Raw genomic sequence first — 27,200 nt, forward strand, 5'->3', positions numbered from 1 at the left:
CTTCAAAAAATGACATTTCCATTGAGCCAGGACCTTCAAGAAATTCTACTCCCGTTGAGCCAGGACTTTCAAGAAATGCTACTCTCATTAAGATAGGGCTTATAAGAAATGCTACTCCTGTTGAGCCAAAACTGTGCCAAGGTGTTTTCGATTTCAAACCATTCCCTAAAGAAAGACCATATGTGAGAAAAAGGATAAGTCATAAGCAATGTGCAAGTGTCATCACAAGCTCACCCATGAAAGCGATGCTGGTTCAGAGAAAAGCTCAGAGGATAGAACAAGAACGTTTGAAGCAACAAAGACAAGAGTCTCGAGATGCCAAAAAAAAAAAAAACTGTTACTAAGAAACTGAAGTTCGATTCTCGAGAAAAATCCAAGAAGCTCCAACTTTCGACAGGCATGACTTCAGCTCAAATATCCGAAGTGCAGTGTCCTGTGTGTGATGAGATTTATGTCGACCCTGCATCAGAAGACTGGATCGAGTGTTGCAAATGCCACACATGGTGGCACGAGGACTGCTCGAACTTTGAAGGAGGGAAATTTGTGTGCGATTATTGTTCATAAAAACACCAACTCTGAATTAGTTATGTAAGTTAACTATTAATTGTAGTTTTAAACAAACTAAGCCTTTAATAACATGCCATATATGTAAAAAAGCATGTAACAATGTTAAATAAGTTTGTTTACAGTAGTTTGCATTCTAACAATAAATATGTTTAAACTTGTGTCAAAAATGTCATCTTATCCCGTAGTCAAAGTCATCTTTAAAAGGGCAGAATTTTTGAGATGATATAGAAATATAGATTTTTCCATGTGGTTACACCACAACAAAAGACTATTCTAATCGTGTCTGGAAAGAAGGAAATCGTATTTCCCAAATTAAAATTATAAAAAATGGCGAACTCTTAACATGGCCAACTTGCCCCGTCCTCCCCTTTATATATTTTTTTCTTTTGTTTTAAGGTTATTGAAAACCTTTGAAGCAATTCTTCTTAGGTAAGAAATGAAAGATGGAGGCGTGGAAGGACGGTCGCATGTGAAATTCTTTGGAATTTACATTAGTGAATTTAAGTTACTGGAGTCAATGTAACGTCACACAAATTGGTTTCCATGATCTCACCCAAATGGGGTACGGTGATCCTGATTTTTTGTGTCTAGAATAATTTATTCGTTACTTTAGACAAAATAATACAACCATACAACTAAACTGAAACAATTAATTATTTTTTTAATATATTAAATTTTGCATACATCAAAGATAAAGCAGGAAAAATATACAACAAATATCGTCAAATTGTAAGAGGTTTGATGGTTCAGAATGTATTGAGCACACACGCAAGTCCCGGGAGGACACCAGTCGACGGCAGCTAAGTTGGCGTCAGACGACGACCGCCGGAGACGCCAGCAGCAGCGCCGTCAGTAGCAGCGGCGGCGGCAGCGCGCGACGCACCCCGCGGGACCCGTACGTGGTCATGACGGCGTCCATCCACTGGAGGAAGGGGTCGACGCGCGTGTAGACGGTCGGGTGCTCGTACTCGGGACGACAGTCCACGCCCCAGGACAGGAGGCCCACCTGCGTGTCGGAGCAGATCAGCGGGCTGCCCTGGAAGCCCTGCGCACGTCACGACGGGGAAAAACCTGCTGTTAGCTGGAGAGGAGGCCACGCCATTAGATCGTGAAGAAACGAGAGACCACAAAACTCATTGGTGAGGGCAACCAGCACGCTCATTCACACAGTCGAAACACAACTGAAATGAATAATAAAAGCCCCGGAATATAATACATTAAATAATTTGTTCATCGCTGATTTAGTTTATTTCTTTAAATTAGAAAAAATAATTTGTGTCTATCACCAAAATGTTCATACATAAATATACAATACACTCCTACAATAAAATTATCCCCCCCCCCCCCAAATCCACACACTATTAAAAATAATGATAAAAGTCTAACCGGTTTATTTTAAATCTGTTAGATGTGTGCTAATTTTAAATTTTTTAATATTATTTTTTACTAAAATAAATATTTCAATAATGGTTTCTGTTCTGATATTTTTTCGTATTGAAACATAAATTTTTTATACCAAATAATTGTAAACCAGATAAGTTATGATTTAAGCTATGAATACTGTTAATAAAAAAAAGTATAATATACAAATGTTTAAAAGTAAATTTGCTTATTTTTGTGCTAGTTGCATTCTCTCGCCATCACCGGTCCACATGAGATTCGCGGAACCGTTAGTTAAAATATAACCACCAGATCGATGCTTTCTAGCGGTTGAAAAATTAACAGTGATTAATTCATACAAGGCGCAGAAACGGAAATATATATAAACGATACCTAGGAGGTCAAATATACCCTTCAATTTTAGGGTTTACAAGTATAACATTTAGAGCCATAACTAGTTGCATAAAGATTTCGTGTATTTATTCGGTATTTAAATAGACTTGAAACACACTTATATCTATTAAGCTTGAGTTTTATATTGTCGTTTTGTTCTTGAGACACACATTGGAACACTTTGAGTCAGTTAGAATTGTTTAGCAGCCATTCCCTATCAAATTGAATGATAATAATTGCAATCATTTCCTGTGACAATATCTCAAAATTAACTTGTTTGCACTCTTTGTATGGTTATGAATAATACTACAGAACAAAGAGCTTACTAACAATTAAGGGACAAGTTTATATAGTATTTTGTAGCTACACAAATGTTCATGAAGCGTGTTGAGACGTTATATGGCTATTTTTAAGCATTATTTATTGCTGTTACGCGTAAACTAAAAGAGAAATTTTATGTTGTTCTATTACTCCTTTTTTTTCTGCAATATGTTGTATAATATTCAACAGATTATTTTTTTTATTTGTTAGCCATCTGCAGGAATATGCATTGCCTTACTTGGCCAGTCCATTCAGTATAACAGAACGTCTTTAATTCGTGAACCAACATTATGCATGTTATCAATAAAACTTAATAAACATCGAGAAACGATACTGCTGTGATTTAAAACACATATGTTGTCTTTAAAACTTTGGGTGCAAAGCATATACCATCAGTGGTAATGAAAGAGCACATTCCAGTAGCGTAAAAATGTGCAGGAGATCTGAACCAGCCTGGATCATCCAACAACAGCATGTGACGTCATCACGAAATTACTTGTTAGTGAAATAGCTCTAGTTCCCGGTGGAGTCCAGACTCAATACACATTGAAGGGGATACTGTTTGTCTGAACTTATATAGTAAAATAAATACACCTGCTGAGTTAAAAATATATTGATTTTACTTTTGAAATTTTGGTTTTTAAAGCTTCCGGAACACCCATTGGGAGCTAATGTTCAGGAAACCTTGTTATATGTTGATTCCTACGAAATGTCAGGCACAACCCTAGCGATATTCAAGTCTGTACGACATACACTTAAAAAACCGGAAAATTATTATTTTTATATACTTTTGTATGGAAATTTTGGAGCTAGAAACAAATATTTATTTCTCTCGTGTTAATAAATAAACTAAATCAAGTTTTATCAGTTTATTTAAAATATATTCAAGAGATTATTTTGTGTATTATTCATTTCAATTGTGGTTGGACTGTGTAGGTTTTACCTGGTTGTTGCGTACACCTAGGAATTTTATGGTCTCTCGTTTCTGGTTTATATCTGATTAATATCTAAAGTGAATACAGCATTAAAGTATAATAACCGCCAATAGGGGCTCGATTCTGAAATGTACACAGCGAGCAGGCGGTAGGCGTGAGCGTTTTCGGGTTTCCCGCCTGCGGGCCGTGCTAATGGCATTCTCAAACACCTACGACAAGCCACGGGTGCTCTCTAAAAACCAATTAGTCATTTTACCAGCTACCTATATGCGAGGCTAAGCCCATTAATGATATTGCCCGCGCATTGTTCCACTTTACTAGATCATTTATTTCGCCAGTGATGTAGCCTCATGCAAAGTAAAATGGAAACTGACGTAATGTTGTCGTGAGCGACGAGGCGCGGTCAAACTACCGCCTGTGGCTTGTCGTTAGTATTTCAGCATACCTCAATGAGGCCATCAGACGGGAGAACCCGTCATCACCTATCGCTGATCCCAAGTCGTCAAGATGGTGGATCATAAACACACACACACATATATATATATATATATACATCCCAATTCATAAACATTGGGGACGCTCCATTCGTATTAATATGCCAAATGAAAAATTTTTAGTAACAGAACTATTATATAATACAATTTGTAAACTTAGATTATCAAAGAAATGAGTAATCATAAATGTAAAATTCTTTAGAAATTAATTAACATTAATTTCTTTTTTAATGAATTTTGTGCCTTCATAACGCAGTGGCAAAACGTGCGCCACTTAAATAAAAGCTTTATTATTGAATAGGTTCAAATCACGTCACCGAAAAAAATTTTTTTTTAAGTTATACTTCTCTAGGCGCGATATGAAAATATGATGAGAGTGAAGTTTTTAGATGCACGCGCATCACTGTAATACAAAATTAACAGGTTGAGGCAGCGCGCGCACCATGTGACGACATTTTCACAGGAAGATGGCGGACCCACGTGTAAGAACATAAACCCACGTTAGGGGACATACCAAACGGTTTGGTGTGCCAAATGAAACTTTATGGTAGTGAAATTACCATGGAATTTATTTTGGTAAACTAAAATAGTCATAGTAAAGTGTAAATTCCAAGGTTTAAAAAAAACCACACTGTTTTGGTATTACATAAAAAAATAATACACAACTTCCTCGTAACATTTTGTCAGAGCAGTGGTTATACTGCGCGGTTAATATGCTGAAAGACCGTGGTTCAAAACTCGGCGGTAGGTATTTTTTTAATACTTTTTTGAAGTTATACTTCTTTAGGCGCGTTATGAAAAAATTATGAGTGTGAAAATTTAAGATGCGCGCGCATTACTGTAACACACAATTAACAGGTTTAAGCTGCCCGCTAAACCGCTCATTATGTCTCGAAAAAAAGCTACCAACAAAATAGAAATAGAACCTCTATTAGTCACGCATGATGGCACGATCGTCGCATCTGATCACTGTTTTCATATTTATAATATTTATCCACACGGTTCTAGTTTCTACATTCACAACACGTGTTTTAGTTTCATACAAGTGCGTATTATATATGTGCTAATAAATTATATTCAGTAGTGATTTAAATTGACTATTTTGATTAATATTATTTACTTTTCGTAAATATTAGTAAAAAAATTGTGCTTATATACTTTTTCAAGTGCTCCGATATAATTGAGGTTAACTATCCGTATGTATTATTTGTTAATATAAACTAAAATATTATTTAATATAATTAATACTAAATATGATTAAGTTATTAATGTTAAATATTTATTATTGGTATTTGATATTTACAAAATAAAGAAATAAATTTAATAAAACATTGAATAAATAATTTGTGATAAAAAATAAAATCGAACATCAAATTAAAATATTAATTTTTAATAATTATTATTAAATACAATAAATAATAATTATTTATAAAAATAAATGAACAAATTTAATGAAAATTTTTGATAAAAACTAAAAGTGAATATTAAATTTAAAATGTAATAAATGTTTAAAAAATGATTAAACTTAAATTAAATGTTTAGATTTAATATTTATTTTTTATTTTCTTTTAAAATATTAAATAATCAATAATAAATATAAAAAATTAAGAATGTTATCATATTTAGTTTAAATTATGTCATATATATTTATTATTCTCTAATTTTATTTATCTAATTTTTTAACATTAAAATGAATTTTATTGACTGTGTTGACTATCTTTTTCCAGCCCTTTTATTATTTTATTGTAATTATTATTTGCATACAACAATACACTATTTTTTATGATGCCAAATAAGCATAATTTCTCACGTGCGTTCTTAAGTACACGCACCCATTTTTTTTATATAAATGAATAATAACATGCAAATTGCATTTTTTTTTTAAAAATATTAATTTATATTTCCATGTTTTACTTTGTTGGTTCAGTTATGTCATACATTGTAGCCTTCATTTGTAACTTAAAGTAAATTTAAATAATAAAAGCACAACAAAGATGAACAAAAGACTTAAACTCTATAACTAAACAAATTAAAGTTTGTAAGTAAATTAGTTTCCAAATAATATTCATAAATAAACGAAATATTTATAGTAACTACACCACTGTTAAATGGAAAAGTGAGCTGGTCTTATTTCGCTAAGTGTTTAACAATGATGAGATATTACTATTTACGTTAAAATGTACGTGTTCCTTTGACTAAATTGGTAAGATAATTTTTTTAACAATGTATTTAACTGGTTTATTAAATAAGTAATTAATATTTTTTATAATTATAAGTGCGCAGAATTTTGATTTCGTAAAGTTATATGAGCACAATTAATGCTGTGAATTATCTCGTTTAAATGACTAATAGCATGTAGATATGTAATGTTACAGCTGAATTTTAAAAACCTACATTAATTCAGACCCCATTTCCATTATGTATATTTTTTACTTAATTATACTGTATTTTCACAATAGGATAACAGAAAAATTCAATTTCATAAACTAAAAAATTGCACAAAAATATAATAACATATAATAAGACACATTTGTTGCATTTTATGCAAGTGAGGTATAGAAGAAAAACTAGCAAATATCCATTCCCCGGATTACATAATTTTACATTCCACTGCTGAAATGTTCGGGCCCTTTCAGTATTTGGTCAAAATACGGCCATCTGTTTATTTCTACTTAGATATTTAGATGCCTTGGTCGGCCACTATGGAATTCTCTTTCTCTTGGCACACTATGAATCGTGTTTATGAAGAACACAATTTATTCTTCTTCACTGATATACAAGTTGCCATGACCTCTTTTATACCTATGGGTATGACAGATGATATGACCGAAAATAAACATCGTGTAAAACAGGCTTAGTTAGTAACAATATAAAGATTCTCTTCTGGTCGATAAGTCACAAAACCTATTCAAATACAAATATTATTTTGTAAACTGAGATTATTAAATATTGAAGGTAATTTAAATTAACTGACACATGTTAATTTGTGTAAATATTGTTTGCATAAGCTGCAGAGAACGGATGAATGAATTTGTGAAATAATATATCTAATAAGTTTAATTTTCAAAATATTTTCTTTGGTAAGATTTACTTTGATCTTAAGTGTTCTTAAAACCATGAAGATATCCTGCTAAAGTATGCACTGCAACATTTCATTCATTTGTGGTGTACCAAGTGTAGTGCTTCAGAAGGATAAAGCTTGACAAGTATTTTTTTTTTACTTAAACTCTAACGTTTAACATTGCAATTATTATTTAACATACACAAGCAATTTATTTTGCTACTAAATCCAAAGCAAGAAAACGTATATTTTAATGTTTATAAATATTAATTTTTTCTTGGTATTTTTATGTTGTATAGTGGATGTATATCTGGGTAGAAATTGTTGTCTTTTTAATCTAATACTAAAATACACAAAAAAATGTAAGCCATTGATTCTAAAAGATCGTTACCGCGGAATTGATTTTTTTTTTAATTTATAAGAGATGTCACTTGCATAAATAGGCAATTTTAGTTTCATCGATTGAAAAAATTATATTCAGCTCTCTACCAAATAAGATGAACTTTTTCTTCTTGATACGCAACTTAAAAATGTATTCATATAATATTATTTTGAGAAATATACCAGAAAACTTGCATCATATTTTACGTAGGAAACTTATTATATATAGCCACCTAATCGTTATGAATTTTTGAAATAACGACCTAAAATCAAGAAAATCAAAAATAAGTGAATTCCTCATCATTAATGTCCTAAGTGCAATGAAACCATATCAACATCCTTTCAATTTTTTGTTTAAACATCGATAATTTATGGACGTTCACTTTCTTGTAAATTTCTTTCAATTACAAAGATAATTTACATTATTAATATTTTAAATTACTATTGTTTCTTGTAAATTAAAGCTCTAAAACTTTTTGGGCCTTACTAGTATGAAATAACAGAACAAATGGTCAAAATATGTATTAATATTATGACAGCAATTAGAGAAATAATAATAATTATTAAATTTTCTGCATAATATATAATGCAACAATGCTACAATATAATTTCAGAATAATTAATAATGCAACAATGGAGAATTAAAAAATAAATACTGAATTAAAAAATAAGAAAAATAGAATTTAAAAAAACGAATTAAAAAATGAGAACTAAAAAATAATACATGAAATGCAATAATAGGATTTGACACAGTGTAAGACAGGCGTGCAAGTTTCGTTTCGTTGTGCTAGAGACACACATAACCTAAATAATTTAGATGTTACATCATATATGAAATAAAACTATTTTAATCACGAATTCTTAAAGAAGAAATTATTTCATTTCAAATTGATAGTTTCATTATGACAAGGTTTCATTTGACAACCCAATATTTTTGGCAGGTACGTATCCCAATGTCCACAGACGCATACATATACGGATGCATGCTGTTTCACACGCAAGTCCACCATCTTGACAACTTCGCCTCATAGGTAGAGCAAAACAGAAACCTATTTCCCGGCATTCAACAGTAATCGTTCCTCCTTAGTCGGCAGTGCTCAGAGGTTACAAGAATGTGGGAGTCTCTATGTCTGTTACCCGTGTTTTGGGCGATTGAGAATACGGATACCGCCGGAAGACGGGTTTTCGTGAGCGGGAGTCACGACAAGGCGAGGCTATTGCATTTCAGAATCGAGCCCCTGGAAAACCATAACGCAAAAAACAATGCAATAGCAGTTGCCATGGACCCGAATAAAGCACCAAGAATATTATTGAAAATAAATTGATTCTTAACGCCCCTGAAAACCCCTTTGGAAGATGATTTTCGTAAAATCCATTTTTAACGTATGCATGTGTAGCAAAAGGAATATACTTGCTCAATTACAAGACTGAAATTCTTCTTGTAGTTCCTGAGAAATCGTGAAGAGTGAGTCAGTGAATAGTATTTCGTTTATATATGTACATAGATTAACGTGTTGATTTACGTGAACAATTCGAAGGTTCATATCCTTAAAGATAACGTTCATATCCTTAAAGATAACGTTCATATCCTAGTTCAGTGGTCTGATGACTCACATTTACCACTTAGGCAATACGGGTTCGAGTGCCTGCCGGGCTAAAAACAATATTATTTTCGCTAGTAGTAAACGTGCCGTGAGCCGGTATCGGTATTCTCGGAGAACTCCAATTTCCCCTTATCTATCGTCCCCTCGATGATGTATTCACACCTCATCGCTCTTCATCGTGTGACTATGAGACGTTTATTCGTACATTTATTCGTTGTGCTCCGAACATCTCACGGATTAATTTCACTCTAGGCTACACTCAATTTGCCTTTACACAATCAAGAATTTTTAGAGAGCTCATTGTTCGATAACAAGGTCATATCTTGTTTGGGGTTACACATGATCGGTTAACTACTTCATCTCCTTGTTTACAACTGGTAAAGAGTAGTTAATTACTTGTTAAGTGCACTGTAGACCAATCATTAACTTGAAGTAATATTTTTATTTTGTATACCCAATCAGCTCAACTGATTTCAAGTTTCTAATTTTTTTTCCCTCGAAGCGCTAGTTTGGTGGTAGCTCATTGTACTTACATCGCATGTTTCGGACTGTTTTTTGGTGGTGCAGAGGTTGTACAATGGTGACACGACGGAATGCCCTTCTTCGAACATGGCGGCGCAATCAGCCACGTCCAACAGTTCAGCGGTCGGACTATTCAAGATGTGATCTTCCTCCTTTGGCACCATTATTTTAGCCTGCCGGAAAAAAGCATGAATTATTTTAAAAATTATAACATAAATTATGTGCATATTTCCCCCCAAAACGATAACATTTCATACTATGAGATTATTAGAAGGAATTTTGTATTTTTAGATGTAAAGTTATGAAACTAAAGCAACCATGATGCTTTAGATAATTTTTTAGGCCTCATTATTTATAAACCGTTTAGTTCTCAATATTTGGGTTCGATAGAACACAGTGTAAAATATTATAGTAGAGTGTTTTAATTTAAAAGGGACTGGCTGCTGCAAATATATTATCATTTAATGTGATTGGAGTTTGAAATTCAATTAATATAGGGGACGATTTCATACTGGACCTTACGTGGTCTTATTTTGTGATCTTAGCCTAAATAAAAAAAAATATTTTAATATTTAAACGTTTAAATTGTTACATCATAAAATATTTAAACCAATATTGCAGCTATCGATATCTGTCTCACATTTAAAGGCATTTAATCCTTTTTTACTTGCCATGTATATTTGTTTGTTTGATATTTTCCAATTTTCATAAGAAACACACGCAAGTATATATATGACTTTTTCAGGTGGAGAAAAATTTCAGCTTACAGTGAGACATCTTTTATCAAAAATTTAAGCCAAAATTTTAAGAATTAAATTAGATTAGACTTAAAAAATAAGCAAAAAATAGCATGTAGCATATAGCTGAACTATCAAAATGAAACTGTTGAAAATAGTAAAATTCTAAAGGTTACAAAGATATAATTTACTATACAATTAAAAATTAAATACTTGTACAGTGAAATTCCACTAAGTTGCAGAATCAAACAGTTTCATTTTTAGATGGTTTGGACATAGTTTTCCACAAAATATAAAATTTAATGTTTTAACTAGCTGTCTCAGTTCTCAATGCAAATCTCGGAAAATCAATTGTACATTACAAAGACAAAACAAAAATGGTTTTACCAATTTTTAATCGTTTCTCCGGGTATATATTTTTATATTAGTTTTTATCGATTTTTCTAATACATTACCCTATAGCAACGCGATATTAATTATATTCTTAAAATAAAGAAATATATGACAAATATTACAAACAAACAGGTTAATCAGAAAAGTATACCACGTGAGGATCATGCAATTTAAAAATATATTCAAACAAAATTTTAATTGATGTTTGTAATACCCCAAGTGTCTTAAAGAATTATTAAGTAATTAGATAAAAAGATTTGTAAACTCTAAATACTGGGGCCCTCAATTAATAGCTATCAAAGTTCAACATCAGAGGCGACACTAGGAGTAAATCAAAGAAAATTTAGAGACTCCCTACGAACACTTGGGAGAAAAAGGATCGTTATTATATATAAAATAAATAAAAACAACTGTTACGTCTATAGACTTCCTTATTTTATTAAACATTGTTATTTCTTTTTTTTAATATAGATTAAATTTTCCTTAGTAACATCTGTTTTTCATTGATAAGTGATCTTACTTAAATTCCTCAAAATTACTCTTATTATATTATATTCTTTGAACTTATTTACCATCGGGCCAGCCCTGAATGTTTATCAAAAATAACAATACTTAAGAACATTAATGAAATCAACATTGGTAACTTTAAGGGTTGTACATATAGTCCTTGCAAAACATAATATAAATTTCTTCTCCTCGACTTGCTTTTACTGTCCGCTGTCTTAACTGGGTTACAATATTTTTTTTTGAGTTCGTGAATAGAATAATAGAATTATGCGGGTATCACCCGGGGCTGTAGGTAGACGGTAATAGAGGTAGTAGGTCTAAAGATGGTGGATTCTGCTCAGGAACCGACTCCAGTGGGTCCTGGCAGAGGATTTTGGCTGCCCCAAACTTGGAACCCTGTCTGAAACAGAGGTCCAAATTCCAAAGAATTAGACCTGTTTCCAGACAGTATACTTAAATGGCGCAAAAGGCCAATAGAAGGAAAATTATAGGGGGGGATGACGTCAAGACTTACCAAAACAGGGTGTTGGTCCTGGCGCTCAGGAGAGGGCGTCTCGTCTCCGAAAACCCGAACCACGATGCGCGGTAGACAAGGAAGTCATGAGTAAAAAAATATGTATATATATAATTTAAAAAAAACAAAGGTTCTCTACTTTCAACTAAACTACTGACTGGTTAATATTAATTTTAGATAGGGAATTCATCCCTCTAGTCTGAGAAGACTACATAATATACGATGCGATGCCGATGATTCGCCGAAGATCGCAGTTATTAACGGTACCAGTCAGTCAGGAGGCGTGCACCGAAGTAAGTCCAGAGCTGGATATCACCAGAATATCATAAGCGCGGGGTCTCTAGAGAATGGGAGGGGGGGGGGGGGGGTAGGCTCTGAACCGAAAATTACCGAGTCCACCCGAAGGTGTCCGGCATAAAAAAATTAGATCTTACTGGAGTGACTGCGCGACTGAGGCACTATCTTTTGGTGGCGAGAAGAAGTACTAATAAATCGACTAGTGACCGACGAGAGTGTCAAGCTAGGGGATAATGGAGTAACCAGTGGTGCCACCTAGCGGCCTGAGACATAAGGGGGAGAGAGGTTGTCGTTACCTCCGCGCGAGCACTGGTGTCGACGCTGCCGACGCCCACAAGTGGCGTTAGTGACCACAGCCGTCGCTAGATGTCGTTAAAGTCCAGAATCGTAACTGCGGCTGTCAAGCCTGAGATGGCCTTGACTTCGGTTAACGTACCCGAGCGGTCGTCGCTCCTAGCTTCACTTCTGAGAAGAAAGGGTGGGTGAGCAGGAGGGGGGTGGCTTCAAAAAACGCATGGTCTGTGGGACGCAAGGCCCACGGGATCCTCCTGTCGTGTCTTGCTGCTAGTGAACCTTATACCGATTCGTGACAGAGTTAGCAGGGCTCAGCACTGCTTCACAAGCTGCTCTAGGCAAAATTGGTCACGCGAAGAAATAAAGTTGCCAGCCCTCGACGTGCCTGGAGGCGGGAGAAATATTAGCCAGAATGCTAGCCTAGCATGAGGCTGGGAAAGAAAATCAGCTCGCCTCTGAGAACAGAGGCTGAGGGCCTGGCCGTAAAGAAAATAAGATGAGAGAAAAAAAATATTTCCATAAATATTTAGGAATACAAAATTTTAAATAAAACGTGCCTAAATCCCTTATACACGGCACATACTCCCCCGCGTTAAAGCGGAGCTTAGGGGAAAGCAAAAAGAAAAAACCAAAAACTTCAGTAGGATGAGTTACCAGGTTCGCCTGTATCCTACTACTAACATTTGACGCACGGCTGCGGCGCGTCGGCACCTGCAGTCGCGTTGAGTTAAGAGAGGGAGTCGGGTCGAGATAGAGGCAAATGAATAAACGTTTTTGTTAATGTAGGTGGTAATACCTTACAGATATTCTCAATTACTAGTTGGGTCACTTTAAACTAAATTATTTGAAAAACACTTATTCTTAAAGAAAATAAATAATTATAGATAATTATTTTGGGTGTAATATTATTAAAGTAAGTTTAAAATATTGTTAGGTCAAGAGACTCAAAATGGACTTTTTTAATATTTAGCATATGATAAATCTAAATTTATATATAATGATCACACATAATTAGTTAATAAAGTAAATATTGAATCACGTTGATCTCAGATGATGGACATCGTGTAGCTTCACAAAGTGGGCACTGTGAGGGAAAGCCGAAATTACTGAGGCCAAAACAAGGGAAATGCGTCCTTGAGCACTCAGCGATATATGGGGATTGGAACCCCTGTATATGGGTATGGTGACCCGTAACTTACAAACTAAATGGGAATGAAAACCCCTGTACATATTCGTTTGCCCATAAGAAGTCGAAGGCATGGGTCCAAGCCCTGCACACTCTGACGATGGATCAAACTAAATTATATAATTTTATACTTGCTCAAAAAGCTAAGTACACCTCAGTCCCGAAAACTGCATTTATTAACTTACATAGGATAAATATGTTCAAGCTCTGATGGTTGATCAGACCAACAGGCTGAAGCAAAGATACCTACGAGGGAATTTAACCCTAAGTTAGATCGGGTTCGAAACCCGAAAAATCAACCAATTTAGATGAATTTAGAAAACGGATTAAAAAAACACAGACTGTGTAAAAACCATAATATTTAGATTCTGAAAAATATTTTATTTGATAAACTGTAAGTTCAGTTATCTAGTTATTAATTGTAGTTATAATAAAATATAAATTAATATTAATTCTCGCACTTAAATTTAATTAATACAAATATATATAAAATCGTAACATATAATATCATAATCCTAATAAATATAACTAAATTTAAATTAATTAAATTCGCCGTCGGATCTTCCATGGCGGGCACAAAAGTTCACACTGCCTGAGAGGGGGTTTGAACATAGGCCGTCCAAAGATGAGTGGTGGGAATGGAACCCCAAAGAACACTCGAAAACGGTCATGAGATATTTCACTCAGAGGACCAGGTCTTGGCTCATTGGCTCAGAGGACCTCTCGCGATTTAACGCCTGAATATAGTGCTGCACTGTGGCTAGCGTGACCTAGTTCGACTTTAGAAATACACAAAAACTAAACCTTAATGCTACCGTGGAAGTCACAGTTGCAAAGTAAAGTATAATAATATTATCACAATGATGTAAAATAACTACAAATTTTAGAGTGAGTGAGAAAGACAATTAATATAATTTAAAAAAAAAAAAACTTTAAATATCTAGATGCACAAAGGTATCAGCTACTGTGCTCAAATTCCATTTACGTAGCTGTAAAGTGAAAGAAAAAAATTTAATTCTTCATGAAAATAAAACAAATTAGAAATCTTATTGAAACAATAACACAAAATTAGTTAACACTCAATACAGTCTGAGAAATTATGAATATGCAGTTCAGTTACTGGTTAAAATAATCAATGTAAACCAATGGACTTGACGTCCTAGGCAATCATCATCTCCGTACTAGCTTATAAAAAAATATGGTTAGTTAACATACACCATAATAACTTAATTTAGGAACCTTTCGTCGAAGGCTAAAATGAATACACCTCTCATTGGGTAATCACGAAATAAATCTAAACAAAAGCTAGGCACATGAATGGATGCATATCATGAAAAAGTAATAAACAATAATCAATAGCATCAATGCATACATTACTTTTAGAATTAAATTTACTGTAAACCTGTATGTATAGAATACGATAAATTCTTATTTCTTTTTATAGTCATTAAAATTGTCTCTGACCTTAGATAAATTTGCAAAATAACTTCTTGTAAAATTTAAATATTAATACATGGATTACATCTAGTAAATATTAAGTACCTACTTGGGACAATAGTAAATAGAATAATTATGCTTACATTAGTTCTAATATTAAATAATCGGCTTAAAGTTATATTATGATTATTGTATTAAGAATGATTATAAAATTAATTTCTAGACCCCATTTAAATTTTATGAATTTTAACTGGATATAATTCTTATAAAGTTGAATATAATTATGTATAGATATATATAACACAGCATTTAAATATTATATGCTCAAAAAAATGAAGATACACTTAAATATAGCTTATGATTAAAACAATTGCTTTATTGCGTGGGAAGTGTGTGCCTTTATAAATTATTATTATTATTATGCGCGTCGGGATATAAACAGTGTACTCGGGTGTAACAAGCTGTCAGGTTAGCTTGCTAAACAATAAACGTCACGTCAGCCGGCAGGACTGACCTTGGCGCGCAGCGCCTTTAACTAGGGGTGTTGGGGGGGAGGGTGTATCTTGTCCAGTGGACACTTCTCTGTTGATAAGCCAAGCGCGTGGCCCGAGTTGCGTGGGCGGGCAGCAAGCTGCCTCTCCGCGCGCGCTCAAATGTAAACACAGAGACCAAAGTGCAGCAAAACTTATGATAATTTTAAAATTCAAGGGTCAATTTAGCTACTACGTGTATCAGCGGACAGTTCACAAATTACTTACTACAAAAAGATTCTAAGTCACAAAAAAAAAAAATTATTCAATTTTTTTAAATTTTAATTTTAGGTATGACCTTTCAACTTAGGTATGCCTATAGATGTAACCACGCTCTGCTACCATTTTGTAATACCCCAAGTGTCTTAAAGAATAATTAAGTAATTAGATAAAAAGATTTGGAAACTCTGAATACTGGGGCCCTCAATTAATAGCTATCAAAGTTCAACATCAGAGGCGACACTAGGAGTAAACAAAGAAAATTTAGAGACTCCCTATGAACACTTGGGAGAAAAAGGATCGTTATTATATATTAAAATAAAAACAACTGTTACGTCTATAGACTTCCTTATTTTATTAAACATTGTTATTTCTTTTTTTATATAGATTAAATTTTCCTTAGTAACATCTTTTTTCATTGATAAGTGATCTTACTTAAATTCCTCACAATTACTCTTATTATATTATATTCTTTGAACTTATTTACTATCGGGCCGGCCCTGAATGTTTATCAAAAATAACAATACTTATACATTAATGAAATCAACATTGGTAACTTTAAGGGTTGTACATATAGTCCTTGCAAAACATAATATAAATTTCTTCTCCTCGACTTGCATTTACTGTTTTTGAGTTCGTGAATAGAATAATAGAATTATGCGGGTATCACCCGGGGCTGTAGGTAGACGGTGATCGAGGTAGTAGGTCTAAAGATGGTGGATTCTGCTCAGGAACCGACTCCAGTGGGTCCTGGCAGAGGATTTTGGCTGCCCCAAACTTAGAACCCTGTCTGAAACAGAGGTCCAAATTCCAAAGAATAAGACCTGTTTCCAGACAGTATACTTAAATGGCGCAAAAGGCCAATAGAAGGAAAATTATAGGGGGGGATGATGTCAAGACTTACCAAAACAGGGTTTTGGTCCTGGCGCTCAGGAGAGGGCGTCTCGTCTCCGAAAACCCGAACCACGATGCGCGGTAGACACGGAAGTCATCATGAGTAAAAAAATATGTATATATATAATTTAAAAAAAAAACAAAGGTTCTCTACTTTCAACTAAACTACTGACTTGTTAATATTAATTTTAGATAGGGACTTCATCCCTCTAGTCTGAGAAGACTACATAATATACGATGCGATGCCGATGATTCGCCGAAGATCGCAGTTATTAACGGTACCAGTCAGTCAGGAGGCGTGCACCGAAGTAAGTCCAGAGCTGGATATCACCAGAATATCATAAGCGCGGGGTCTCTAGATAATGGGAGAGGGGGGGGGGTAGGCTCTGAGCCGAAAATTACCGAGTCCACCCGAAGGTGTCTGGCATAAAAAAATTAGATCTTACTGGAGTGACTGCGCGACTGAGGCACTATCTTTTGGTGGCGAGAAGAAGTACTAATAAATCGACTAGTGACCGACGAGAGTGTCAAGCTAGGGGATAATGGAGTAACCAGTGGTGCCACCTAGCGGCCTGAGACATAAGGGGGAGAGAGGTTGTCGTTACCTCCGTGCGAGCACTGGTGTCGGCGCTGCCGACGCCCACAAGTGGCGTTAGTGACCACAGCCGTCGCTAGATGTCGTTAAAGTCCAGAATCGTAACTGCGGCTGTCAAGCCTGAGATGGCCTTGACTTCGGTTAACGTACCCGAGCGGTCGTCGCTCCTAGCTTCACTTCTGAGAAGAAAGGGTGGGTGAGCAGGAGGGGGGTGGCTTCAAAAAACGCATGGTCTGTGGGACGCAAGGCCCACGGGATCCTCCTGTCGTGTCTTGCTGCTAGTGAACCTTATACCGATTCGTGACAGAGTTAGCAGGGCTCAGCACTGCTTCACAAGCTGCTCTAGGCAAAAGTGGTCACGCGAAGAAAAAAAATTACCAGCCCTCGACGTGCCTGGAGGCGGGAGAAATATTAGCCAGAATGCTAGCCTAGCATGAGGCTGGGAAAGAAAATCAGCTCGCCTCTGAGAACAGAGGCTGAGGGCCTGGCTGTAAAGAAAATAAGATGAGAGAAAAAAAATATTTCAAAAAATATTTAAGATTACAAAATTTTAAATAAAACGTGCCTAAATCCCTAATACACGGCACATGTTCATTGTACTTAAAAATAATTACTTATAATAAATTAAATATAAAATATATCATCAATTTCCGTAGTTATATATCTCGTATATTTACGATTATGGTAAAAAGTACAAAATTGAAAATACATAAGTATAATTCAACATGAAGATTTAAAACCCAATTAAGTATATTAGTTATTGGATTATATTATTATTACATTTATATTTAATACAATTGGTTAGGATGTTCTGCAATGGGAATGTTGTTTTTATAGTATTGCATAAAATTTTTATCCTTAGATATATATCTACTATTAGTTGACTATCATTTTTTTTATATCCAGGCAAAAAATAATAATTGGACGTTATTTACTTATATATTGCGTTATTTTTCCTCACTAGAAGTAAATGTATTGTTCGTTCACACTTAAAGTATTTTTTTTTCATAATCTTGTTTCAAAAAAATTGTAAGACAGTATATTCGCGATTAGGAAACGTGGCGGACTTTTTATTGAGTCGGAGGTTTTCTCCGAGTACTCCCATTCCCCTGTCCATTCAATCCGTCACCGCTCTGTACATACCAACATGAGCACTAATCCCCTATAAGTGATGACTTAGTTCACTCTTTTCGAAGGCCAGATATCATCATTAAAATTACTTTATATGTAATTTTTACAAAAGTTTCTCATTTTTATAAATTGACTGAAAATAAAATGTGTAGCATGTGTTGATGAGACTAAAACTAAGTATTTTAATATAAGTTTGTACAAAAAATAAAAAAAATTGAGGGTCGGGTTTAACGCGAAACTTCTTGCGTAATATATTAATAGGCAAAAGAAACATAACTCTCTTTTGCTGCGGTCGCAGATTAAAAAAATTATATATGCAAGTATGCGAGAGTAAAAGTATGCAAGTACTCAATTGGGCAAGTATGTAAGAGTGCATATATGCAAGTATGCCAGAGTGCAAGTATGATATTATTCTAGTGTGCAAATATGCCTGTATGCATATGTGTGCATGTACAAGTTTGAAAGTATGCGATAATGCATTTTGCAATTATGCCAGTATGCAAGTATGCTAATGTGAAAGTATGCGAGTGTGGAATTATCCAAACATACCTACAAGTATGCAAGTATGTCAGTACGCAAGTGTGCAAGTATGCTGCATAATTTATTTCCCCCCCCTCCTGCCCCAGCCGAATCCTCATCTACTGGTTCCCCCACCCCTACGTTACTTTTTCCTCCTCACTCGGTATTCCCGCCATGTAAGTAACTATTTACCACGTGCGATCGAAATTTTCGTAAAGCTCGAAAATTGTTGCCCTCTCAAAAAGAAGTTTCACTTCAAAAATTTTGAAATCAATTACAATCAAACTAAATGTATATTATGAGTATCAAATAAAAATATTTTTTTTGAGTATTTATGTGTGACTGCTGTGGCTTCTAAACAATTATAAACACTTTATTGAACATAACTAAATAAAAACGCTATATAATAATTACTTATCTAAAGATGCTGAATCTAAATGACTTAACAAAATGAAAACTCTAAATAATAATTATAGCTAAAATAAATAAAAACACTAAATAATAATGGATTTCTAAAAGAAGAGTCTAAATAACAATTGTTTAACGGAATGACTACTCTAAATAATCATGTCTTAACTAAAATAAAATGCAAAGTAATGGTGGATTGGCTAACTGAAGACGCTAAAAAACAGTGTCTTAAACAAATGAAAATGCTAACTATAAGCAGTTTAAATAAATGATTTAACCGGCGGATGGGACTGCGGGAAGGCGGCGCTACATGCACGAGGAGAGTGCGCGCGGCGATGAGGGCCGGCCGCGTGCTCCGGCGGCTGTCCTGGTGGGAGTAGCCCCAGCCGGGAACCTCGCAGTTGGAGTGGACCCGCAGAGCGCCGCGCTTATCATCCAGCCTCACTAACACTCATACCTGCACGAGGAGAGTGCGCGCGGCGATGAGGGCCGGCCGCGCGCCCAAGCGGCTGTCCTGGTGGGAGTAGCCCCAGCCGGGCACCTCGCAGTTGGAGTGGACCCGCAGAGCGCCGCGCTTATCATCCAGCCTCACTAACACACATACCTGCACGAGGAGAGTGCGCGCGGCGATGAGGGCCGGCCGCGCGCTCCGGCGGCTGTCCTGGTGGGAGTAGCCCCAGCCGGGCACCTCGCAGTTGGAGTGGACCCGCAGAGTGCCGCGCTTATCATCCAGCCTCACTAACACACATACCTGCACGAGGAGAGTGCGCGCGGCGATGAGGGCCGGCCGCGCGCTCAAGCGGCTGTCCTGGTGGGAGTAGCCCCAGCCGGGCACCTCGCAGTTGGAGTGGACCCGCAGAGTGCCGCGCTTATCATCCAGCCTCACTAACACACATACCTGCAGGAGGAGAGTGCGCGCGGCGATGAGGGCCGGCCGCGCGCTCCGGCGGCTGTCCTGGTGGGAGTAGCCCCAGCCGGGCACCTCGCAGTTGGAGTGGACCCGCAGAGTGCCGCGCTTATCATCCAGCCTCACTAACACACATACCTGCACGAGGAGAGTGCGCGCGGCGATGAGGGCCGGCCGCGCGCTCCGGCGGCTGTCCTGGTGGGAGTAGCCCCAGCCGGGCACCTCGCAGTTGGAGTGGACCCGCAGAGTGCCGCGCTTATCATCCAGCCTCACTAACACACATACCTGCAGGAGGAGAGTGCGCGCGGCGATGAGGGCCGGCCGCGCGCTCCGGCGGCTGTCCTGGTGGGAGTAGCCCCAGCCGGGCACCTCGCAGTTGGAGTGGACCCGCAGAGTGCCGCGCTTATCATCCAGCCTCACTAAAGGCCCTGTCACACTGTCAAATTTTAGCTTCCAACACCTTCCAATATGTTGGATCCAATATCTTTAAGGGTTGTGACGTCACGTTAAACGTCACTATCGCAGCCATGTTTATTTGAGAGATTGAATGTCTAGAGTTTCCTTCAAATATTTTACGTATAGGAGACTGGTTCTAAAATATGTTGGATGTTGGATGGGATCAGCCAATCAGAGTTATCTAAAATAAAGCGGCCGCTTTTGTTTCCGTTTCCGAAGTGTAAAAATCAGCAATGGCGAATGGGAAATATATGCAGTAATTGAATTAATACTATTTTATTTCCTGCTGAAATATGTAATTGTTATTGTATATTTTCCTCCAATTGAATCTGTATGTACGGAAGTGCAAGTTAATATATTTGACTAAAAGAAGTTACTGTAGTTTTGGAATATTATGGTCCTTAAACCAGAAAACATTTTCTATTCAGCTTACGATCATTATTTGACTGCTATACCAGTTTTGCTTATGTTCAGGTATTGTTGATACACTAAATTAAAACAGCAAGCATTGCGTACAAAATGTGCCATCAGGAATGATGTATCAAAACTAGGATATGCATTTCGGAACTTTTACCTACAAATCCAAATTAATAACACCTAAAATAAATTTTAAAATATTTCAATTCAGAGACTTAATGTAAGTAACTAAAATGATTTTGGCTTACCCAATCAATCTTTCTTATAAGTCATTGTTCTCCTAATTTCACAATAGCTGCTACTCTGTAAGTATTGTCTGGAATTTTCTGGAATATAGACTCATAATTTCCTGACAATAGATGGTACTGACTTATGTTAAAGCAGCATCTCTGAGTAAGCAAGTAGCTCTGGTGATTTGCAAGAAAGGCCTAGAAATATTAAAATTCTGCCTACGTGTTCAATTATTATTATTCAAGTTTTGAAAGTAATACCATTTTTCGTGAATGTAAATATTTGTGTAGCAGATCCTTGTCAGTAAGCCTATACTTCCCAGGCTGTACGAAACAAGCATACCTGGTCTAATATCTCGTTAAAAAATTATTTTAAAGAGATAATGTGACTGAGGTGAAGTTAGCTTAAAGGCTCAGGTTGAGGTTTGTAACAGTAAATACACTTAATTCAAAATAAAACAAAATTGCCCATTTCTAAACACAGCAAAAATTAACACATTCACTTTAAAGTATAGGAACAATTTTGATGAAATACAAGTGAAAGTGTCCATACAACAGCAGCTAGTTGGGTGAGAAAATAAGCGGGAATGAGAAGGGATATGCCTACTTGCAGATTTACATTTAATTATATGTTTTATTCTTACTAAACATACCTTTAAATATTGTTTTTGAAGAGCACTATAAATTGCACTACAAATTTCAGGTAAAAATTTTGAGATGGTGTTGTGTGGAATACTTGTAGAGAACATAAGGGACTTAAATGTTTCCCCTGTCGCCAAAAATCTTAATGTAACTGCCAGCCTCTGCTTTGCTGGTATAGACTGGCACAAATGAGTATCCTTCTTTGCAATGCGAGACTCCACAATTGAAAGAAGATCAAAACTTTCAGAATCCATTATTACATAGTTCGGAAATGAATCGGCGTCTTCGGATCGAAGTTCATGACAAAAAGGGGTAAAACACCATTTGTTTGCCGGGAAAGTATCCACTGGCTCGTTCACCATCTGCGGTTCCTTTTCTTAGATTACTGAGACTTGCTACAATTGCAATTACAGCTACAGCTTTTGAAACACTTTGATGCTCTTAATGCAGGCATTGCAAACACCTGGAAAACGTAAATTTTAAACTGTGTATGATCACAATATACCTAAATTGGAATATAACCTACTTAAAAAAGCCAGCGTTCCTTGACCCAAAATTTGTTTTTGATTCTAAATACTGTCATTTACAGTTCTCTACAGAATGTTTGGTAAAACGAGCTCACTCAAAGAAAATTGATAGTGTGAAATGACTTCAAATATATTTTACATTGCTCGTCAAATAATATTGAATACAATATATTTGAAGACGTATTTCATCCAAAATCACCCTTCAAATTTTGTTGTCCAATTTATTGGATACAATATATTTGACAGTGTGACAGGGCCTTAACACACATACCTGCACGAGGAGAGTGCGCGCGGCGATGAGGGCCGGCCGCGCGCTCCGGCGGCTGTCCTGGTGGGAGTAGCCCCAGCCGGGCACCTCGCAGTTGGAGTGGACCCGCAGAGTGCCGCGCTTATCATCCAGCCTCACTAACACACATACCTGCAGGAGGAGAGTGCGCGCGGCGATGAGGGCCGGCCGCGCGCTCCGGCGGCTGTCCTGGTGGGAGTAGCCCCAGCCGGGCACCTCGCAGTTGGAGTGGACCCGCAGAGTGCCGCGCTTATCATCCAGCCTCACTAACACACATACCTGCAGGAGGAGAGTGCGCGCGGCGATGAGGGCCGGCCGCGCGCTCCGGCGGCTGTCCTGGTGGGAGTAGCCCCAGCCGGGCACCTCGCAGTTGGAGTGGACCCGCAGAGTGCCGCGCTTATCATACAGCCTCACTAACACACATACCTGCACGAGGAGAGTGCGCGCGGCGATGAGGGCCGGCCGCGCGCTCCGGCGGCTGTCCTGGTGGGAGTAGCCCCAGCCGGGCACCTCGCAGTTGGAGTAGACTTGCAGAGCGTCGCTCGTCACGGTGAAGGGCAGAATCGGGACCGCCTCCGCGCGCTCGTCCCACGGCTCGGCGATCTGCGGCTCAGTCGGACAACATCTGTTACATCTGTTCCGAGACCACCTCACAGTTATTTAGAGTTTTGTGCCATATCACTTTTTATGATCTATCAATCTAAGTATCTTGTATCTGGCTTTTGAAAAAAAATATCTGGGCTTTTTGATTTAAAAAAAACTTTTTTTTTTGTATGGGTCGTCGATTCCCCCTCCATCACTCTTCACATCACGCTGCTATCTATCGCCGAGTGGCCTTGTGAATGTCGCGGGCCGCCGCGTGAAGTGGCGTGTGCAAGCGACGCTATCGTCGATGCTTCGGTCGTCGGGTCTCGCCGGGGTGACGCGACTCTTCACTGCAGCTCTCGTCGGTTCGAGAATGCCGCCACAGTACTTCAGCAGAGGCGCCGGCCTCCGCGGGGGACGGTGAGTTCCGAGTGAGAGTTCGGCGACGGGTGCCGCGTGAGTGCCGAGTTCCGAAATTTCCGCGAGTGAAGGTAAGTACGACATCGGTGAAGAGAGTGAGAGACCTTCTCGAGAGTGGTATGACGCAGGGCGACACGATCGAGAGGGTGCGGCGACTGAGTGGGGCGAGACTGAGTGTATGGACAGGCTTTGGTGAGGGGCGATCCACGGTTGAGCCTAGCTCCAGTGAGGAGTGCGTACTACAACACATTACAGACATTGCGTGACTTGAAAATAAACATTTTTAAGTGCCAGTGATTTTTGATAGTACGTTTTTAAGTACATATAATTATTTATTATTAATGTAAATATTAGTAATTAATAAAACTCTAATAAATCATAATTGGGCTATCCCTTACGAACCCAGTTCTCCACCCCACTATAAATCATAACAATATATATCCCGCACTATTTACACTATTTAATACGTTCTGTTTTTTTTTGTAAAACCTTAAAATAATCTACAACTTTCGTCCGCAATAATTTTTTATACGACCAACCAACATTACAAGGGATGTAATAAACAATGTTTGGAGAACAAAAAAAACATTACTTCTTTTTTAGGCACACCATCAAATTATAACAATTTTGGTTGATAATATAATTTTTTTCTCAAATTTTGTCTAAATTTTTTTTGATTAGACAAAAGAATGCTGCATCAGGTTGAAAAACTAATGGGTAGAATTTAAAAGTAAAACATAACTCCCTTAGTTTGTTGTTTGTAAATCTTATAATTGTTACAGAAATTTTTTCAGAAACAATTTTTAATAATACAAACCATTACTGCAAGAGGTTGAAAAAACCTGGGCTTTAAATAAGAAAATAAATAAAACTTCCCTACTATGTTAACTATCGAATTGATTCTTTTTGAACTTTTAAAAATTTTGATAAATTTATTTGGAGGAAATTTTATGTAACAATCATTACTGCAAGGGGTTTAAATACAAAGGGTAGAACATCACAAAAGAAGTTATTAATTTTATTATTATAAATGCTATAAAATCCATTATAATTTATTGTAAAACTGCTACACTTTATCTGAATCTTTTAGCTCAAGCAATTTTCGATGAAACTAACTATTACCGTTAAAACTGTAGTTGAAATTTAAAAAAAATTTCTTCCTTAGTATCAAATTCGTCAGAATATATTAATAATCAAATTAATATTACCTTACATCTTTGTCAAACAAGTTTAAACGATCATGCAAGGGATAAAAAATCGTGTTTGAAGATCAAAAATAATTGCATGACTGCCTTAATAGTCATATTATGAAATTCGTTAAGACATTCAATGATGTATGTATTAAGTTAAAAACATTCAAAATATTTTCGCTGCATGGAATATAAGAAAATGTTATATAGTTTTTTTTTTTTAATATTGACGAACATATACGAGTAGTTTGTTTTGTACAATAAGTTCTTAAAAAAAGGAACCGGCAGATTATAGAAGTTTCCAAAACATTCCCAGAAGAAAAATAGGTACTTTAAAATCTATCTGCACCTGTAGGCTGTGCCGAAAGGGATTTTTAAATTCCATCCCTCATTTTTTCAACCCCTTGCAAAAATGGTTCGTCTTATCACGAATTGTTTCAAATAAAAATTTTAGATTAAAAATATAATATTTACTAAAAATTTTAACGAATTTTGTGGTGTGCCTACGAAGAGAGATACCAATAGTTTTGTCATTCAAACCCTGTTTATTCCACTATTTACCTAACGTATCTAACAGTGTATATGTAATATAATATATATATATATTTTTTAATTCTACCCTTTAATTTTTTAAGCCCCTTTAACAATGGTTCGTCTTATCAAAAATGGTTTCAGTAAACGTTTTAGATAAATATTATAACCTTTACAAACAATCCGAACAGATACGATGGTAAGCCTTCCAACCCTTGTTTTTTTCCACCCCTTGAAGTTATGGTTGGTCATATCAATAACTTAATCAGACAAAACATTTTGGCATTACTCATACGAGTTTTAAAAAGTTCAATCGGATGTGATATTCACCATATTAATGGAGTTATAGCAATTTTTCTGTTTTTCAAAAAACCTTCCCCATTTCTACCTTTTTATTCGGATATTGCCTATTAACGAACATGACTGAAATTATCCCCTAATAGATTTTATGTATTACTTTGGAAGTGAAAAATTTGGACAGTTATCGTGTCCACAAAATTATATATATAGGTATACTACTTTATACAGATATACTTTTGAGTTGACGATGGTTTTGGTGTCTATAGACCAAGAAACGAAAAACTATATAAACATTTTCTGGAAGTTGCACCATAGTAACGGCTACAATATGAAGTGATTCTTCGAAATCCACCCAAAAGAACTTCGGAATGAATCATAAACACAAATACCGGACATGGCCATTCTATATTACCAGTAAGCAAATAATATTAACACACATAGTTATGCTTTTGTTTCTTTAAATGCACTTGTCATATTTATTATTTTATTAGCATTTTATTACATGTATAAAAAATCAGTATTTACATTTATTGAGGTTTAAGGATGTATAACTCCACTAATAAAATATATTCTCAAAAACTTTGGTTAAGTGGTATACAGTCCTACGGCAAAAAAATCTAAAGAACATTGCTGATAATTTATTTGAGATAGAATTAAAATTAATCTAAATGCAGTTTAGTTACTCTTATATCAGAGTTTAATAATAAACTAGATACATTTTCACACTATGATGTGTAACATCTTAAATCTCGGTATACAGCATCTGTTAAAAGTAATTTCCCGAATTGCCAAACTGTGGAAGTCTCCAAAATCTCGAAAAGTTGGTAGACCGACGTGATTCATCCGTATATGTTTATTTCGTGAACATCGAAGAATTTACAGCCTGCATATGTGTTAAAAACTGAAAATTGATAATAGTACAACATTAAATTTGTTAAAATTTGGAGGCATGAAAAAGAAATAATGACAATTCAAAAATATGTTAGAATTTTGGCATTACAACCCTCAGTAAATATTGAAATGTATAGATACCGTAGCGTTCAACATACAGTAGATACAAAACAAATTAATACCATATATACTATATTCGACGCCATGATAAAATAATATTATTTTGTAATAAAATTCTACTGTTAAATCTCAAAAGTTGAACCAGCTCAACAAGTTTAAGGTTTGTTTTATAGGGAGTGTTTACAGATTGATTTCAAACGTTTAAGCAAAAAAAATATATACAATCATTTTTTAAGTGTTTTAATACGCGTTTTAAAATGTTGAAAATAATTTTTTATAACTGCTATAAAACTTATTTTATATAATTAAAATTTATCGTCTGACTTTTGTAGTAGGCTATAAGTGTCTTTTCAACTTTAAATCACACGCATTTGCTCGT

The 27,200-nt window shown here is 36.0% G+C and overlaps 1 protein-coding gene across 2 annotated transcripts in view; it reads right to left on the reverse strand.

Annotated features, from left to right (window-relative positions):
* Positions 1-1,203: 1,203 nt before the first annotated feature.
* LOC134527613 (complement factor D-like) overlaps positions 1,204-27,200 on the reverse strand; it is a 150,705-nt gene continuing 124,708 nt past the window's right edge. Inside the window, exons 5-7 of one of the 2 annotated variants that reach the window (XM_063360453.1) lie at positions 23,211-23,387; positions 9,670-9,831; positions 1,204-1,612 (exon numbers count right to left, since the gene is read on the reverse strand). In XM_063360453.1, coding sequence (XP_063216523.1) covers positions 1,379-1,612; positions 9,670-9,831; positions 23,211-23,387 — 573 coding nt within the window. In that variant the 3' untranslated portion in view covers positions 1,204-1,378. The remainder of the gene's footprint in view (positions 1,613-9,669; positions 9,832-23,210; positions 23,388-27,200) is intronic. The other variant, XM_063360454.1, reaches the window with a different exon arrangement.

Source organism: Bacillus rossius, chromosome 1, assembly GCF_032445375.1.
Source record: "Bacillus rossius redtenbacheri isolate Brsri chromosome 1, Brsri_v3, whole genome shotgun sequence".
Taxonomy (NCBI): domain Eukaryota; kingdom Metazoa; phylum Arthropoda; class Insecta; order Phasmatodea; family Bacillidae; genus Bacillus; species Bacillus rossius.